Source organism: Ahaetulla prasina, chromosome 9, assembly GCF_028640845.1.
Source record: "Ahaetulla prasina isolate Xishuangbanna chromosome 9, ASM2864084v1, whole genome shotgun sequence".
Taxonomy (NCBI): Eukaryota; Metazoa; Chordata; class Lepidosauria; order Squamata; family Colubridae; genus Ahaetulla; species Ahaetulla prasina.
Window position 1 is genome coordinate 6,020,604 of NC_080547.1, and position 17,100 is coordinate 6,037,703.

At 44.6% G+C, this 17,100-nt stretch overlaps 1 protein-coding gene across 1 annotated transcript in view; it reads left to right on the forward strand.

Moving 5' to 3' along the window:
• Window positions 1-17,100, forward strand: part of ZMAT4 (zinc finger matrin-type 4) — a 130,824-nt gene that overhangs the window by 50,826 nt on the left and 62,898 nt on the right. Inside the window, exon 3 of the mRNA XM_058194645.1 lies at window positions 11,229-11,385. Within this exon, the coding sequence (XP_058050628.1) occupies window positions 11,229-11,385 (157 nt within the window). The remainder of the gene's footprint in view (window positions 1-11,228; window positions 11,386-17,100) is intronic.

A 17,100-nucleotide genomic window follows, 5' to 3' on the forward strand; every position in this document is an offset into this window, starting at 1 on the left:
CAGAGTCAGGTAGTGCATTCCAGGCATTGACCACTCTGTTGCTGAAGTCGTATTTTCTGCAATCGAGTTTGGTGCAGTTTACCTTAAGTTTGTATCTATTGTGTGCTCGTGTATTGTTGTGGTTGAAGCTGAAGTGGTCATTGACAGGTAGGACATTGTAGCAGATGATTTTATGAGCTATGCTGAGCTATGCCAAAGGCAGTATAGTTCTAAATCCCTTATACCAGTTCCTAGATTTACTGCTCTTTTTAGTACACAACGTAGTGGAGAAAATCCAACAGAATCAAGTCACTTGGACTAGAGCAAACTTTCTCAACCTGGACATCTTGAAGATGTGTGGACTTCAACTCCCAGAATTCCCTAGCTGGCACACTGGCTGGGGAGGCACAGAGGCCTTTCCACACTGCTGTGGAATTTACATCAACACGTCTTCAAGCTGTCATGGTTGAGAAATGCTAGACCACAGGAATCCATGAAAACAAAGGAGTAGGGAAGGATCTGAGAAACAACATGTTTCTTTTCTGGTCGTTAGATGTTTGGAAACACTCTATCATAGAATCCAATTGTTCCCTCTTCCAAATCTTGATGCCAGGCCCCAAATGGGTACGAGAAATAAAAAAGCTATTTAGCTAGGAATGGAGGCCTTTGAAATCTCCCTTGAGATTTTTAACCATCATTCCCAGTCTAAAGACACAAACTCGGTGGATGGAAATAGGGAGAGCCCCCAAACTGCCACAATCAATGATGATAGTTATCTGATTTTGAAAGGGAATAATCTCAGGAAAGCTGAGGACGAATAACTCCCAGCGGAGTCTCGGTGCAGGAGAAGAAAATATATATATAGATCTCCAGCCGCAAACACTTTTCAAGTGTCAGGTTTTCAAACAAGAACTTTATGGGTGACTTAGCTTGTGCCTCGTTGGATGTTGATGTGCGAATTCACAGCAATTTCTTATTGCACTTCAGCTTTAAAATTACTTTGAAACCATTCCTTAGGGCCCGAGACAAAAAGAAAACTTAATATATAAAAGGAGAGAGAGAGAGAGACAAGTTGAAAACAAAAACAAGGCATTAAAAGGGAGCCTTTTTTCTGCTAACAAGCATTTATAGCTCCTCCAGCTGAAGATGTTTCCTTTATTCTCCTCTGCTGAAAGCTAATGATAAACATATTTTATGTTGAAAGAACTCTGTGTTGATGCTTCCAGCTCAGATGAGAGAAAGATGCTAGAAGGGTAAAGCTCCTGGAAAGAAATTCTTGGCCAGATGCTACACTGAGATATGGATAGAAACAGGACTGCTATTAACTTTCAAGATGAGATTGGACTGCCATTTGTCAGAAATGGTGTAGGGTCTCCTGCTTGGGTAAGGGGGGGGTTGGACTAGATCAGGCGTCACCAACCTTAAACTCAATGTCAACCGCTCCAGTTTAGATTGCAGAAAACACGATTTCTGTAACAGAATTGTATATGCTTGGAATGCATTACCTAACTCTGTGGTTTCTTCTCATAACCCCAAAAGCTGTACTCAAAATCTATCCACGGTTGACCTCACCACTTTCCTAAGAGGACTCTAAGGGGCGTGCATAAGAGCACAAACGTGCCTACCGTTCCTGTCCTATTGTTTCTTCCCCTATGTATATATATGTCTATAGTACCTCGTTTCTCCTCATATATATGTTTGTATATTATATAATCCTTTATGCAATGCTTGTATATATTGTTATGACAAATAAATAAATAAATAAATAAATAAATAAATAAATAAATAAACCAACCAACCTTTCGGACCTCAGGGACCGCTAAATTCATAATTTTAAATCCTGCGGACCACTATGCCTAGTATGCCTAGTTTAATGAAAAGAAGGACTAGGGGAGACATGATAGCAGTGTTCCGATATCTCAGGGGTTGCCACAAAGAAGAGGGAGTCAAACTATTCTCCAAAGCACCTGAGGGTAGAACAAGAAGCAATGGGTGGAAACTAATCAAGGAAAAAAGAAACTTAGAACTAAGGAGAAATTTCCTGACAATCAGAACAATTAATCAGTGGAACAACTTGCCTGCAGAAGTTGTGAATGCTCCAACACTGGAAATTTTTAAGAAAATGTTGGATAGCCATTTGTCTGAAACGGTGTAGGGTTTCCTGCCTGGGCAGGGGGTTGGACTAGAAGACCTCCAAGGTCCCTTCCAACTCTGTTGTTGTTGTTGTTGTTGTTATTATTATTATTATTATTATTATTATGATCTGCCTAATGACTGGCTGGCTGGGCGTGGCTAGGTGGTCATGCGACTGGATGGGTATGGCCAACTCAATGTCACTCACATGGAGGGGTGTCTCGCCAGCCTCTACATGCCCCTCCCCTCCCAGCCATTCCTTGCCTCCTCGCCTGGGCTCCTTAGGGCCCCAACAGGAAGCAATTGTTGGAGCTAAGCAACACGGCCCATCCGAGCTCTGTTTTTGCTTGGAGAGAGTTGCAGGAAGCCATCGCAGCCAAAAACGGAGGTCAGAAGCCCTTTTTTGCCAGCAGTGGCATTGTGGGCCGGTCTTTCGCTGGCCTTCCCTGCAGGCCAGATCCAAACACCCCGTGGGCTGGATCCAGCCCTCGGGGCCTTGAGTTTGACACCCCTGAACCAGACATAGCCATACACTCTTGAAGGGGTTCTTTTGTAAGTCAACTATCTGTTGTTGCTGTAAATTTGGGTCAGGCAGATCTGGAGCCATACAGAATTAGGAGCCTTTCTTGGGAAATGAAATGCTGCTTGTTTGTCTTATGTCGAGTGATTAGGCACCCTACATAAAAGAGTTGTGATACAAGAAGACAAGCACTCAGGCTTTTTCCATAATGCTTCCCTGCTTTGGTTACAGAAACCCAAAGCTCTTTTCTACCCAGCTTTGCTTTCTATATTGACCGGCATTGATTGCTTCTGTAGCAGGAATGTGTCAGTTTTTTCCAGCTGAGGGTCACCCTCTGTTGTGGTCCACCAGCAGCTTGTGGAGCTGGCAGCAGAGTCGGACAGTGAGGAGGCTGGGGAGGACAATGGGCCAGTCCTGGAGTCAGGGGAAGGCCCAGATGAGGGCTCACCATCAGAGGCAGAGATGCGGCCAGGGCCATCTGGGAGCAATGTGTGGATCCCACAGCTTCCAGAGGTGGACAGCAGAGAGGCAGAGGAACAGGAGGAGCATGTTCCTAGTGCACACATGCGAAGAGCTGCCAGAAGGCAAGAGCAGCTAAAGCAAAAAGGACAACCCGGGAGTAAGGCCAGAAGATGATTGGCCACTCCCATACGGCTTAAAAGAGCAGCAACGGCTCTTGGGCTCTTTGTAGGAAAGCAACATTGCTACATTTGTTTCTAGTCGGCCTCTCTTGTTTCTGAACTTCGTGGGGCTTTGCCAAGAAAAGCCTTTGGCAGGGTGCCAAAGAAGACAAAGGTTTGTGATAAGGCCGAAGGACTTTTTCTGAAGGATTTGTTTTGAAATTAATTTGGACTAAACTGGGAATGAAGTAATTGCCAGCTGTTCTAATAAAATATGTTTGTTTAGGACTGATTGTGTCCGGTAATAATTACTTGGGCCTAGGTCACAACACCCTCCTGCAGGAGTAATCCACTGGGTAACTGTGTAGTGGAGCAATGGGGTTTAAAGTGAGCAAAAACACCCTTTTCTCCCTAACTGTCCTGGTTTATGAGAATGACCTTGGGGCAGAAGGAGAGAGAGGCTACCTAGGGGACCGTGGGATAAGAGAAGGCATAGACTGCAGCTGCATCATGGATGGAGAAAGCAGTTTTCCCAGGCTGCAAAAGAGACAGGAGATGTGTACTTTGAGACTTGCACGATTGATGTTAGCCTTTCCAGATAAACCAGGCAGAAAACAAATTTTACTTTATCGTAAGCCTACCGTACTTTTCAGAGTATAAGATGCACTTTTTTACCCCCTAAAAGAGGGTGGAAATGTTGGTGCATCTTATACACCAAATGCAGCCATTTTTGGCCTCCCAAAACTCTGCCCTGCACATCCTGTTTTCACCAAAAACAGGCCTGTTTTTTTTTTGTTGTTGTTGTTTTTTGCAAAAACAAGGTGCACAGAGGCTTTGGGAGGCATGCAGAGTGCTCCTGCGGGCTGGGGAGGGCAAAAACATGATGTGTGGGTTGTTTGGGAGGCCAAAAACGGGCCTGTTTTTCACAAAAACGGGGCCTGCAAATGGTTGGGAGGCCTGCAGAGTGCTCCTGGGGGCCGGGGAGGGCAAAAAATGTTTTTACTTGTTTACCTCTTTGAAATCTTAGTGCATTTTACACTGCAATGCGTCTTATAGTCTGAAAAATACAGTATGTTCACAAAATCTTGCAAGTCTGAAAATACAACTCTCTCGCTGTCTCTATCAGAGCCTGGGAACCTGGGCAGCATCCCCATCTGAGTTTCTTTCTCTGCTTGTTGTGCAGCTTGGGCTATGCCATCTCTTACCTGAATGTTCCCCATTCAGCCACTCTTCCTCCCTTTCCCAAGGTCATTCCCACATCCCTGTACTCTGATCCCCTTCTTTTCTCTTTCAACGGAGTAAAACCTGGATGCGAGTCTCCCAAAGGTGCTTTTTCAGGAGGCAACTGGACTTTCTTGTTTTTTTTTCCCCTTTTGAAGACGTTTCACTTCTCATCCAAGAAGCTTCTTCAACTCTGACAAGAGAGTGGGGAACGGAAGGAATCTCTGACAGGATTCCACCATCCACTCAGAACTGAAAAAGCTTCTTGGATGAGAAGCAAAATGTCTTCAAAGAAAAAAACAAGAAAGTCGAGTTTCCGCTTGAAAAAATCACTTTTGGGACAACCACGACCTGGATGACTGAGAATCTCTACAGACTCCGATGTGAAGTGAATGCAAGAGGATTCTTTTCAACCTTTGGCAGCAACCTTGGAAGAATTTCTGCAAACTGGGGAGGGGGAAAAGGGGTAGGGAAAAATGTATGGCTGTCAAAAATGATATTCTTTTGTGTTTCGCTTAGTCAGGCTTCTCCTAAATAAATCTGATTAGGGCCGGACTGGAAACCCAGTGGCTTGCAGGATCGGTGGTGTGTCATTATGTTTGATAAACTGCAGTAGGCAATCTTTCCTTCTATCATTGTGCAGTGTTTGAAAACTTCCAAGGTAGAACTTTCTATTTTGGTGGATGATTGCTTTGACGTGATTGATTATTCTTAAATGGTAGCAGGGGAAAAAAAATGGAGTTTTAGAACGGTATTGTATCACTGAAGAGGCTTTTAGGAACCTTCGTTTATAAATCTTCCGGGTAAATTGATGGTAGGAAGCAATTCTGTCTGGCAAACTAATTAGACCACTGGCGTATTTTCTGATAAAAAAAAAAATTAGGATGGAACTGCTAGATTCTTTGTGTGTGAGCATTTTCTGCTGTTAATGTGGAAATACCGGCTGCTAATCTTGATGAACATGTCAGGAGAGAGCAGATAGCAAAGCAAAGGAAATCAGACTGACCGATCGTCGTTTTTCGGTTTTCAGTGGATGAATTCTTCTGAGTTTTTGCAGTGGAAATAGGTTCAGGTCAATGGTGGTATTCAGCCGATGCTATCCGGTTCCGGCAAACCGGTAGTTGCAGCGGTGGGAGGCTCCGCCCACCCGCCCAGATGTCATCATGTCCTGTTTTTGACGCTCTGCGCATGAGCCTGTTCCTAATGCACGCATGAGAAGAGCTGCCAGAAGGCAAGAGCATCTCAAGCAAAGAGGACGACTCAGGAGTAGGGCCAAGAGATGATTGGCCCCTCCCATAAGGCTTAAAACAGACCAGCACCAGTGTTTCAGCTTTCCCAGAAAACAACGTTGTAGCTGCGTCTTCTGCTTCATCCTCTGCTTTGTATACGTCTTTGTTTTTGTGGCTTCTGGACGTTTGCCAGGAAGGGCTTTTGGCAGTTTGCCTAATTTGGACCAAGGTTTGTGAGATAACTGAGGAATTTGTGTTGGGAGGCATTTGTTTTACTTTGAGTTGAACGACGCTGGGAATGAAGTAATTCCCAGCTGTTTGAATAAAGTTTGTTTTTGCACGGACTAAGTTATTACTACCTACTTGGGCCTGGGTCACCACACTTGCATGGTTTTCTGCTTGGCCTACGATGTGACTTTCATGATCAGAGTTTCTTGTTTTTACATTGGGTTGTGTAGATTATTGGTTGCACTGTGTGGTTTTACATCTTTGTCCAGCACTGAGAGTCACTGGATGAACTGGGCAGCCACAGAAATAAATAAATAAATCTTCTTGAGGAATCTGTCTGAAATTCATAGTCTCTTCTGAATGCAACTTGAAATTGCAGTAATTTGAAAGTAGCTACCGTACTTTTTGGAGTATAAGATGCACTTTCCCCCCTAAAACTGGGTGAAAATTGCAGTGCGTCTTATACACCAAATGTTGCCAAAGCCCCGCGCACCCCCACCCTTCAGCTGTTTTTGATTCCATGCTTCGCATTTTTGGCCTCCGCTCCATTTTAGCTTCCGCTCCATTTTAGACCTGTTCCAGGCTGTGGGGGTTGCCACAGCACATCACCACAGATTGCTGCCTCCGCGTGCCCCGTTGTTCTATCCCCCCACCTCAGTCCGGGAGGCACGAGAAATGACTCAATTAGCCGGCAATTGAGTCCACGGCAGCTATCAGCTCTGGCAACAACCCAGTGAGTGTCTGCCAAGGTTTTTCTGTTATCTTTCTTGATGCCAGCGTGTCAACTAGGAAGTCAGGAATAAACAGCACTTCAGCTCAGGTTCCCTCTAGGCAGTTTGATTTGTTCATCACGAAGCAGTATAGCAGCCCCTCCTGCTTTTATACCCTGTGGGATGTGGCTCCATGACTCAGCACTTTCTAGGCCTGTCCCAACCCTGCTTCTGTTGTTCCCGCTTCTCTTGTCTATGAAACCTGGGATCTAACCATGACTGATTGTCCTTAGCTGGGTCTGGAAGCATTTCCTGGGCGAGGGGAGATACAGGAGATAGAGGCCTCGTCACCTCTTCCACCTGGCCTGCCTCTGGCTCCTGGAGCTGAGCCAGGGAAGCCAGCCCTGCAGAAGGGAGCCCTGATGCCCCTTCCCCCTCACTCTCTGAGTCACTCTCTGGCAGGGGGCCAGGCCCGGGTGGGGCCTGAAGCCACAACACCCATTTTTGGCCTCCACACATTGCATTTTTGGCCTCTGCATGCCCCGTTTTTGGCCTCTGTGTGTCATATTTTTGGCCAGTTCCAGGCGGGTGGGGGGGGGATTGCCGCCACTGAACCCCGCTACCTGGAACCGGCCAAAAATACAATGCACAGAAGCCAAAAACGTGACGCGCGGAGGCAGTGATGGGCTGTGACGATCTCTGCAGCCTGGAACAGCTGATTGCTGGTATTCTGGGAGGCTGATCCAACCACCAATCAGCTGCTCATGCTGAATCAGGCTGCAATAACGTGCTGAAGTTGACCAGGCTGTATGCTGTTTGCTGCAAGGATGCTACCCGGAAGAATACCGATGGAAGCTGGTAGGCAGAGGCAGAAATTTTTTTTTCTTGTTTTCCTCCCCAAAAAGTAATGTGTGCCTTATACTCCGGAGTGTCTTATACTCCAAAAAATACAGTATGTCCCAAATAAAAGCAAATGACTTAATGCTGAAATGTCCAGAACTGAAATGTAAAAATTAAAATCAGAACTGTTGTCTGGTAGCTCTTGTCTGGCTGTGGAGAAAGAGGGAGGGGTAGGGAGAAGGAAATAGGTACAAATTCTACAATCAAGCCATCTGAGGAAGTAACCCAGTAGGGGTGGCAGTACTTGAATGGGTAAGTGCTCATAATTATACAGTAAATATACTTATTTTCATTTGGAAACTGCTGAGGGAGGAAGAGCTTAGACTCTCCAAGGGGATGGAATTTAGGAAGCAATTTTATTTTTTAATCCTGGGAGGAGAAACTTTCTCCCCTTCCACAGTTAGGCCCCTTGTGATGTTTTCTTTGGGGCACAGAAGCGTTTCCTCATGACTCTTTTATGAAGTGTCTCATGAAATCACTCTTCCGTGTACTGTGACACACAGACCGTGGAAATGATGGCGTGGATGAAGAAGTGACCTCTGGTTGATGTCATCTTCATAGCAGCCTGGAGGGAGGTTGTGGGGAAAGGCTTTTATATTTGACCCATATTACAGACGGGAAGCTAGAGATGTCAGGGTTCCAAGTAACACCCCCAATGAAATAACACTCCGAGGCTTGGAGTTCCTCAAAGTTCCATTTTATTAGAGATGTCATATTGGCACATCTGGGAAAACCCGAATCTGAAAGCTTCCCTGGTTTTCCCCACCCAAAGGACAGTTCAAGTCCCTGCCCAACACCCACATGTCCATCACATGGTCCAATCAAAGCACCATCCCAACTGGAGATGCCTCCCAGTTTCAGCCTTCCAGGTGCAGGGAAAGACGTCCTTGACTCTCTGAGAAAGGAACGTTATTATCAGAGGTGGTATTCAGCCGGTTCGCACCAGTTCACGCGAACCGTTGGCAGAAATTTGGCCAAGGACGCCTAAGTGGTAGTGATGGCCGGCTGGCCACATCCACGAACTGTTCCTTTGGTTGCTGCTCACTCACGCTGCCCGCCATGTTCTTCACCACCATGTTCTTCGCGCACGTGCATCCCATTGCCTTGCGAGTCCAATGGGATGCGCATGCACGAAGAACATGGCGGAGATGGCAGCAGTTTTTTCCATGTCTTCTGGTACTTTTCGTTAGCCTGGGAGGCTTCTTTGCCAGCCGCTTTCCAGCAGTGGTGGCTGGCTGGGGGCCACCAAAAACTCCGGTCAGCTTGCCTTCCAGACACTGGACCAGCCACCGCAGAAAGTAAGCAGCCCGAACAAAAAGGCAGTGGTGGGGGAGGAAGCGGGGCTAGGACTGGGGCTGCTAAAGGAGGGGAAACGGGGGTGACTGGCGAAGGGAGGGTAGGGGTAGATAGGTGGAAATTCCAGAAATTTTCCTATCTTTTCCTGTGGACATGACTAGTGGGGGGTCATGTGACTGAATGGGCGTGGCTGTGAGTGATGTCAAGTTGGCCACACTCACTCAGTCACATGCCCCCCCCACCGCACTGAACCAGTAGCGAAAATTTTTGAAACCCAACACTGATTATTATGACTATATATATCAACCCTGGCTCCATACAATTCCCCCCTCTCAGTTTCCCACAGTCGTAAATGTGGCAGGCCTGAAGATCCAATTTAAAAATATGGCTTCCAGGCCTGACGAGAAGGGGAGAAAGAGTAATCTTTCAAGAACAGGGGGTGTCAAACTCATGGCCCGTGTGCCGGATGCCGCCCGTGTGGTGCTTAAATCTGGCCCACCTGGAAATAGCAACCTTATCCTGGGACACGTATATTTGCCTCCATTTGTTACGAGTTTATAGTTCATTCCTAAATAGCTCAACTGGCAACTTAGTCTTTATTTAGCTCCACAAGATACCTTCCTCCGGCTCGCTGGCGGAGTTGTCACTCTCATTTGTGCTTCCAAATCTCTTAATTCCCCGTATTTATATTTGAAAATAAAGCTTAGAGTGTCACCAATCTTTCGGATGAGGTTTGGTAAATATTCATAGCCTACAGAGCAGGATCCGGGCATCTATTTTTCCCTCCAGTATGTTCATTTCAGGTCTTAACGTAATGCAGCAGCTGTGCAAACACACATTTTGCCACCGATACAGCTATAGGAGAATGACAAATGACTTTAAAATGTCCTCTCTTCGGACTTCTTTTTTTTTTTTTACCGATGCTAGAAATTCTCGTTTTTAGAAGCTCTCTTAAGAAAGGGAAGAAATCCATGACCGTTACTGATGCAACTGAACTTGCGCCTATGGGAGTGGAAAGATACGCCAGTGTTATTCCAGAAATGACACTTATCAAACCCGAGGAATTGTTCCTCTTCCCTCTGGCTTCCATATCTCCTTCCATGCTCCATTTAGCGCCGGGCAGAAATCCTCCTGCGTATAATTTTCTCCTTACATTTTCCTCTCGTTCCGTTTGACGAAAGGCAATTTGCTTTTTTGAAGTTTTGCAGAAGAAGCAGAGAAGGCTGGTGACATTTCCACGGATAGAGGGTCGGGTTCCTAAGCTGCTTTAGTGATGAAGGTGACCCACCGCGGGAAGAGGGGGTGATGGGAGTAACCAGGCTTTCTCCATGGTCTCGCTGGCTTCTCCTCCTTTACTTTACTACTTCTAAGAACTCATCTGTGGGGCTTCATCCATTGAGATATTCTTGGCACTAAAGAGGAGGATTCTTGCTTTTTAATATCTATATCTATGTCTATCTCTCTATCTCTCTATCTCTCTATCTCTCTATCTATCTCTATTATCATCTATATCTATATCCCTTTATTTTATTTTTTATAAATAATTCAAGGCAGGAATATAGCAATAACAATAGCACTTAGACTTATATACCACTTCACAGTGTTTTGCAGCCCTCTCTAGAGAGTTTACAGAGTCAGCCTCTTGCCCCGCAACAATCTGGGTCCTCATTTTACCCACCTCGGAAGGATGGAAGACTGAGTCAACCTTGAGCCAGTCAGGATCAAACTGCTGGCAGTGGGCAGAGTTAGACTGCAATATTGCGTTCTAATCACTGAGAAGGAGGGAGGGAGGGAGGGAGGGAGGGAGGGAAGGAAGGAAGGAAGGAAGGAAGGAAGGAAGGAAGGAAGGAAGGAAGGAAGGAAGGAAGGGCCCTTAGACTTACATACCACTTCACAGTGCTTTACAGCCTTCTCTAAGCAGTTTACAGAGTCAGCCTATTGCATCCAACAATCTGGGTCCTCATTTTACCCACCTCAGAAGGATGGAAGGCTGAGTCAACCTTGAGCCTGATGAGATTCCAACTGCCAAATTGCAGGCAACCAGCAGTTAGCAGAAGTAACCTGCAATACCCCACTCTAATCACTGCGCCACCAAGGCTCATATACCTAATATGATATATATATACCTAATACTCTTCCCTCCTCCTATTTTCCCCACAACTCTCTGGGCTGAGAGAAACTGACTAGCCCAAGTTCACTTACTTGGCTTTCATGCCTAAGGTGGGACTAGAAACCACCGTCTCCTGGTGATTGGCTCAAAGTCACCCAGCTGGCTTTCAGGTCTAAGGTGAGACCAGATCTATCTTCTGGAGTTTGCTTGCAATTCCTACTCTGCCTGTTGCTTCCCAATAAGCTAATCTCCCTGCTTCTTCTTCCGTCTTGTCTTCTCCAGGGTAATGATGAAGAGTCTGTGGATAAGAACAAATGCTGTACCCTCTGTAACATGTCGTTTACCTCAGCGGTGGTGGCTGAGTCACACTATCAAGGGAAAATCCATGCCAAAAGATTAAAACTCTTGCTAGGAGTGCAGCCGACTTTAAAAGCCACCGGTAAGTCCAACAACACTGGTAAGAAATTGTCTTATGTGCAGACACCCCAAAAGAAGCCAATAAGATACCATTACTCTTTGCTACAACAGCTTTTTCAAAATAACTATGCTGATTTATGGAAGGAACTTGGATCTGTTACCCTCTGATGAAATTGTGATAATGGCCATCTGCTTAGATTACTTTTTAAAAGAGAATGGAGAACTTCAAGGGGTGGTGGTGGTCAACTTACCAACAATTTTCAGCTTTCAGGTCTCCATGTTGTCTGTTGTGACTCCAGCCCCCGAACCTGGCCCCATGCCCGACAGTGACTCAGTAAGTGAGGGGGAAGGGCGGTAAGGCTTACCTCTGGAGCATCGATTCCTTTGGCTCAGCTCCAGGAGCCAGAACCAGACCAGTCAGAGGATGTAATGAGGCCATCATCCCCTGATTCCTCCCTTCCCCAGGCTATGCCTTCAGACCCAGCTGATAATAATGATCAAGCTTGGCTTGACCCGCGCTTCAGAAGATTAGAGAGGCGGCGTCATCAAAAGGAAGGGTGGGGCAGGAGCCCCAGCCCACAGGATATATAAGGAGCTTTGGGACGGCTCTCACTCCACGGGAAGCAAAGTTTAGCTGATCCATTTCAAAAAGAGCTGAAAGTCTTGCTACATGATTCATTTGTTTGAACTTTGGCAGTCATCTGTGATTTCTGTGCCAGGACTGATAAGAGCCGTGAATCTGCTGGCTGAAGGCCAGCTTGTGGGTCTGAAGTGGGGAAGGAGACAGAACACTGTCATAGAATTATGGAGAGTAGATTTTAAGAACCAGTTACTAGAAGAGAGGTATTGTACCCCCGTTTTCCTCCTTATGAACTCCTCAATGCATCCAGTTGGCAGCCATATGACCCAGAATCCTGGCTTGGATAGGCCCAGTAGTGGGTTTCAATTTCATCCGCTACCAGTTCGCTTGCGGGCATGTGCAGAGATGTCCGGGTGGGTGGGCGGAACCTTCCGCCACTGCCGCTACTGGTTCTCACAAACCGGTAGCAACCCACCACAGGATAGGCCTTTGTAGCCTGAAAAAAAGTGACCTATGAGCATTTTTCACACTTAACAACCGTTACAGCATCCCCATGGTCACGCGATCAAAATCCAGCTGCTTGACAACTGAGTCACATTTATGACAATTGCAGTTTCCCGGGGTCACGTGATCCCCTTCTGCAACCTTCTGACAAGCGGTCAATGGGGAAGCCGGATTCACTTAACAACCGCGTCACTAATTTAACGAGGGCGGTGATTCACTCAACAACCCTGGCAAGAAAGGTCGTAAAATGGGGCCAAACTCACTTCACAAATGTCTCCCTTGTGGTCGTAAGTCAAGGACTACCTGTATTGGAATTTAACATAACATAACATAACAACAGAGTTGGAAGGGACCTTGGAGGCCTTCTAGTCCAACCCCCTGCCCAGGCAGGAAACCCTACACCATCTCAGTCAGATGATTATCCAACATTTTCTTAAAAATTTCCAGTGTTGGAGCATTCACAACTTCTGCAGGCAAGTCGTTCCACTGATTAATTGTTCTAACTGTCAGGAAATTTCTCCTTAGTTCTAAGTTGCTTCTTTCCTTGATTAGTTTCCACCCATTGCTTCTTGTTCTACCCTCAGGTGCTTTGGAGAATAGTTTGACTCCCTCTTCTTTGTGGCAACCCCTGAGATATTGGAACACTGCTATCATGTCTCCCCTAGTCCTTCTTTTCATTAAACTAGACATACCCAGTTCCTGCAACCGTTCTTCATATGTTTTAGCCTCCAGTCCCCTAATCATCTTTGTTGCTCTTCTCTGCACTCTTTCTAGAGTCTCAGCATCTTTTTTACATCGTGGAGACCAAAACTGGATGCAATATTCCAAGTGTGGCCTTACCAAGACATTATAAAGGGGTATTAACACTTCACATGATTTTGATTTTATCCCTCTGTTTATGCAGCCCAGAACTGTGTTGGCTTTTTTAGCAGCTGCTGCACACGGCTGGCTCATATCTAAATGGTTATCCACTAGGACTCCAAGATCCCTCTCCCAGTTATTACTATTGAGCAAGGTACCACATATATGGTACCGGTGCAATTGTCCATGATTGCTGAGTTTTCTTTCACCCCCAAAGGATCTCCATCAGGATTACACACAAGGATGGCAGCTGCTCACGTTATCTTCTGTCCCACCAGCTTGTCTGCTACGGTTTCTGAAGAGCTGATGCCCATCCAGAACTACAGTGCTAATTTTTTTTAGAAACTGTCACCACTATACAAAGATTACTGGGCGCAAATCGAAATACATGTTATTTCCATAGCAAGGAAGATAAAGCAGGGATGGTTACCGTATTTTTGGGAGTATAAGACGCACCTTAGTTTTTGGGGAGGAAAATAAGGGGAAAAAATTCTGCCTCTGCCTACCAGGTATTCATCTGGCCAGCGTCCTTAGCCTGGTCAGCTTCAACACATTAGTTCACTGGTTGTTGGGGCTGATAAGCAGCTTCAAAAGCACAGCTAATCGTTGGAGGGAGCTCCATTGAGTAAAGCAGACGAAGCACGGAAGCGGTTGTCATTTCCAGGTTGTCATTTTGGCTCCGCATCTTGCGTTTTCAGCCTCCAAACGCATTTCATTTTTAGGCGGCAATGTCTTTCTTCTTCTTCTTCTTCTTCTTCTTCTTCTTCTTTTTCTTCTTCTTCTTCTTCTTCTTCTTCTTCTTCTTCTCCTTCTCCTTCTCCTTCTCCTTCTTCTTCCTTCTTCTTCCTTCTTCTTCTTCTTTTCCTCCTCCTCCTCCTCCTCCTCTTCCTCTTCCTCCTCCTCCTCTTCTTCTTCTATTTTATATAATAAAATACAAATTTAAACATGAAAAAAAAGAACTACAGTGCTCAATTAATGTAGGTCATTGGAATGAATCGAAGGCTTCATTTCTGGAAGGGGTATCTGCTTTGAAGCCCCTTTCCACGTGTTCTCCTGAACTGAGATTGTTGATGTGGTCTAATGAGGAAAGTAGTAAAAATAAATGAGAAGCGCCGTATTAACCCCATTCATTTAATTGAATTTTTATCCCGCATAATTAAAATCTAACATTTTTTTTTTTTTGGAATGTGGTTTCAAATGTGGAAGACAATATCGACTTTAGGAAACCCATGGAGGTGTGTGGGAAGGGCTTGGAATTTCTACTTGGTTGCAGAATAGACTGAATTACTTTGGAAATAAGTGGAACCCTTATCTTTCTCCCCCCCCCCCACCTCCTCAAAAGCAGCTTAACTTGTCTGGAAGGCAATTTTATTCAAGCTGGGAAAATGCTTATAATGTTAATTAACGAGCGAGCAAAATTCCGTGATAAAACTTTCAGTAATTTCAACGAAAAGCTTCTTCCCTCCCTCTGGCCCCAAATCCCGGCCTTTTGATGTTAAGTGACTCAGAATAGTTTCTTAGACCTGTTTCAAGATTTATTTATTTTTTATTTTTTTTGTCAAGTACGTATTAGATAATATATATATAAGTATAAGCATGAATTGAATACATAAGTGAATACAATTAAAGGGAACATTAGGACAGGGACGGTAGGCACACTGGTGCTCTTATGCACGCTCCTTACAGACCTCTTAGGAATGGGGTGAGGTCAACAGTAGACAGTCTTAGGTTAAAGTTTTTGGGATTTTGGGATGAGACCACAGAGTCTGGTAGTTGCTGAAGTCATATTTTCTGCAATCGAGATTGGAGTGGTTCACTTTAAGTTTGAATCTATTGTGTGCTTGTATATTGTTGTGGTTGAAGCTGAAGTAGTCATTGACAGGAAGGACATTGTAGCAGATGATTTTATGAGCTATGCTCAGGTCATACCGAAGGCGGTGTAGTTCTAAATTTTCTAAACCCAGAATTTCAAGTCTGGGGGCATAAGGTATTTTGTTGCGAGCAGAGGAGTGGAGGACTCTTCTTGTGAAATATTTCTGGATGCGCTCAATTGTATTAATGTCCAATATGCAGTGTGGATTCCAGACAGATGAGCTGTATTCGAGAATTGGTCTAGCAAATGTTTCATATGCTCTGGTTTGTAGTGTAATCTTACCAGAGAAGAAGCTATGCAAGATTAGATTTACAGCTCTTAATGCCTTTTTGGCGATGTTGTTACAGTGGGCTTTGGCACTTAGATCATTTGATATGAGTACTCCAAGGTCCTTAAGAGAGTGAGGGTCATCTACAAGGTCATGTCTACCTAGCTTGTATTTTGTGTTCTGATTCTTTTTGCCAATGTGTAAGACAGAGCATTTGTTGGTTGAGATTTGGAGTTGCCAATGTTTTGACCATTTCGACACAAAGTCAAGGTCTTTTTGAAGGGTAGCAGCATTGTTGGTAGTGTTAAATAGTTTAACATTATTGGCGAAGAGAATGCAGCTATTTATAATATGATCACAAAGGTAATTTATGTGTAGTATGAAGAGTGTTGGTCCTAGAATGCTGCCTTGGGGGACGCCGCTATTGACAGGAGCAGGATTTGATAGGGCACTGCCTATTTTGACCACTTGTTGCCTGTTTGACAGGAATGCAGTTATCCAATTATGGAAGGTGTCAGAGATGCCGCAGGATTTTAGTTTTAGAAGTAGTTTGTCATGTACTACTGAATCAAAGGCTTTAGAATAGAATAGAATAGAATAGAATAGAATAGAATAGAATAGAATAGAATAGAATAGAATAGAATAGAATAGAATAGAGGAAGAGGAAAGAAGGAAGAATAGAATAGAATTTTTTATTGGCCAAGTGTGATTGGACACACAAGGAATTTGTCTTTGGTGCATACGCTCTCAGTGTACATAAAAGAAAAGATACGTTCATCAAGGTACAACATTTACAATACAATTGATGGTCAATATATCAATATAAATCATAAGGATTGCCAGCAACAAAGTTATAGTCATACAGTCATAAGTGGAAAGAGATGGGTGATGGGAACAATGAGAAGATTAATAGTAGTGCAGATTTAGTAAATAGTTTGACAGTGTTGAGGGAATTATTTGTTTAGCAGAGTGATGGCCTTCGGGAAAAAACTGTTCTTGTGTCTAGTTGTTCTGGTGTGCAGTCCTCTATAGCGTCATTTTGAGGGTAGGAGTTGAAAGAGTTTATATCCAGGATGTGAGGGGTCTTTAAATATTTTCACGGCCCTCTTCTTGATTTGTGCAGTATACAGGTCCTCAATGGAAGGCAGGTTGGTAGCAATTATTTTTTCTGCAATTCTAATTATCCTCTGAAGTCTGTGTCTTTACAGAAGTCTATGTGAATTGGGAACTTTGTACCCAAACGTACACTCATTCTTTATCCACTTTGTGACTCGATAAGTAAACTCCACACCTCCCTAATTCTCTTCTTCTTTATCGGATTTTTAAAAGCCAATTCTCTTTCATGAAAACTGTAGGAAATAGAAATGCAGGAGAAATCGATCTTCTAATTTGGGGCAGTGCTTAGATGTTCAACTTATCTGCTGGGGGCGGGTTTGTTCCTTGAGATCAGCAGGGAAGTTAGTTTTGACCCTTTGGGGTGCAGCTGTCTCCTCTTACTGGACTTCTGACCTCTATTTTAAAATCAAATCCAGTAGAGCCTCAAAGCCACAAATCTCTCCAAGGCGGCAGGGAAAAAAAGGCAGTGTTGAGTAGGTGAACTTCAGTCATTACTTTTATGTCGGCATCCGACTGACATAAATTCCAAAGTTGC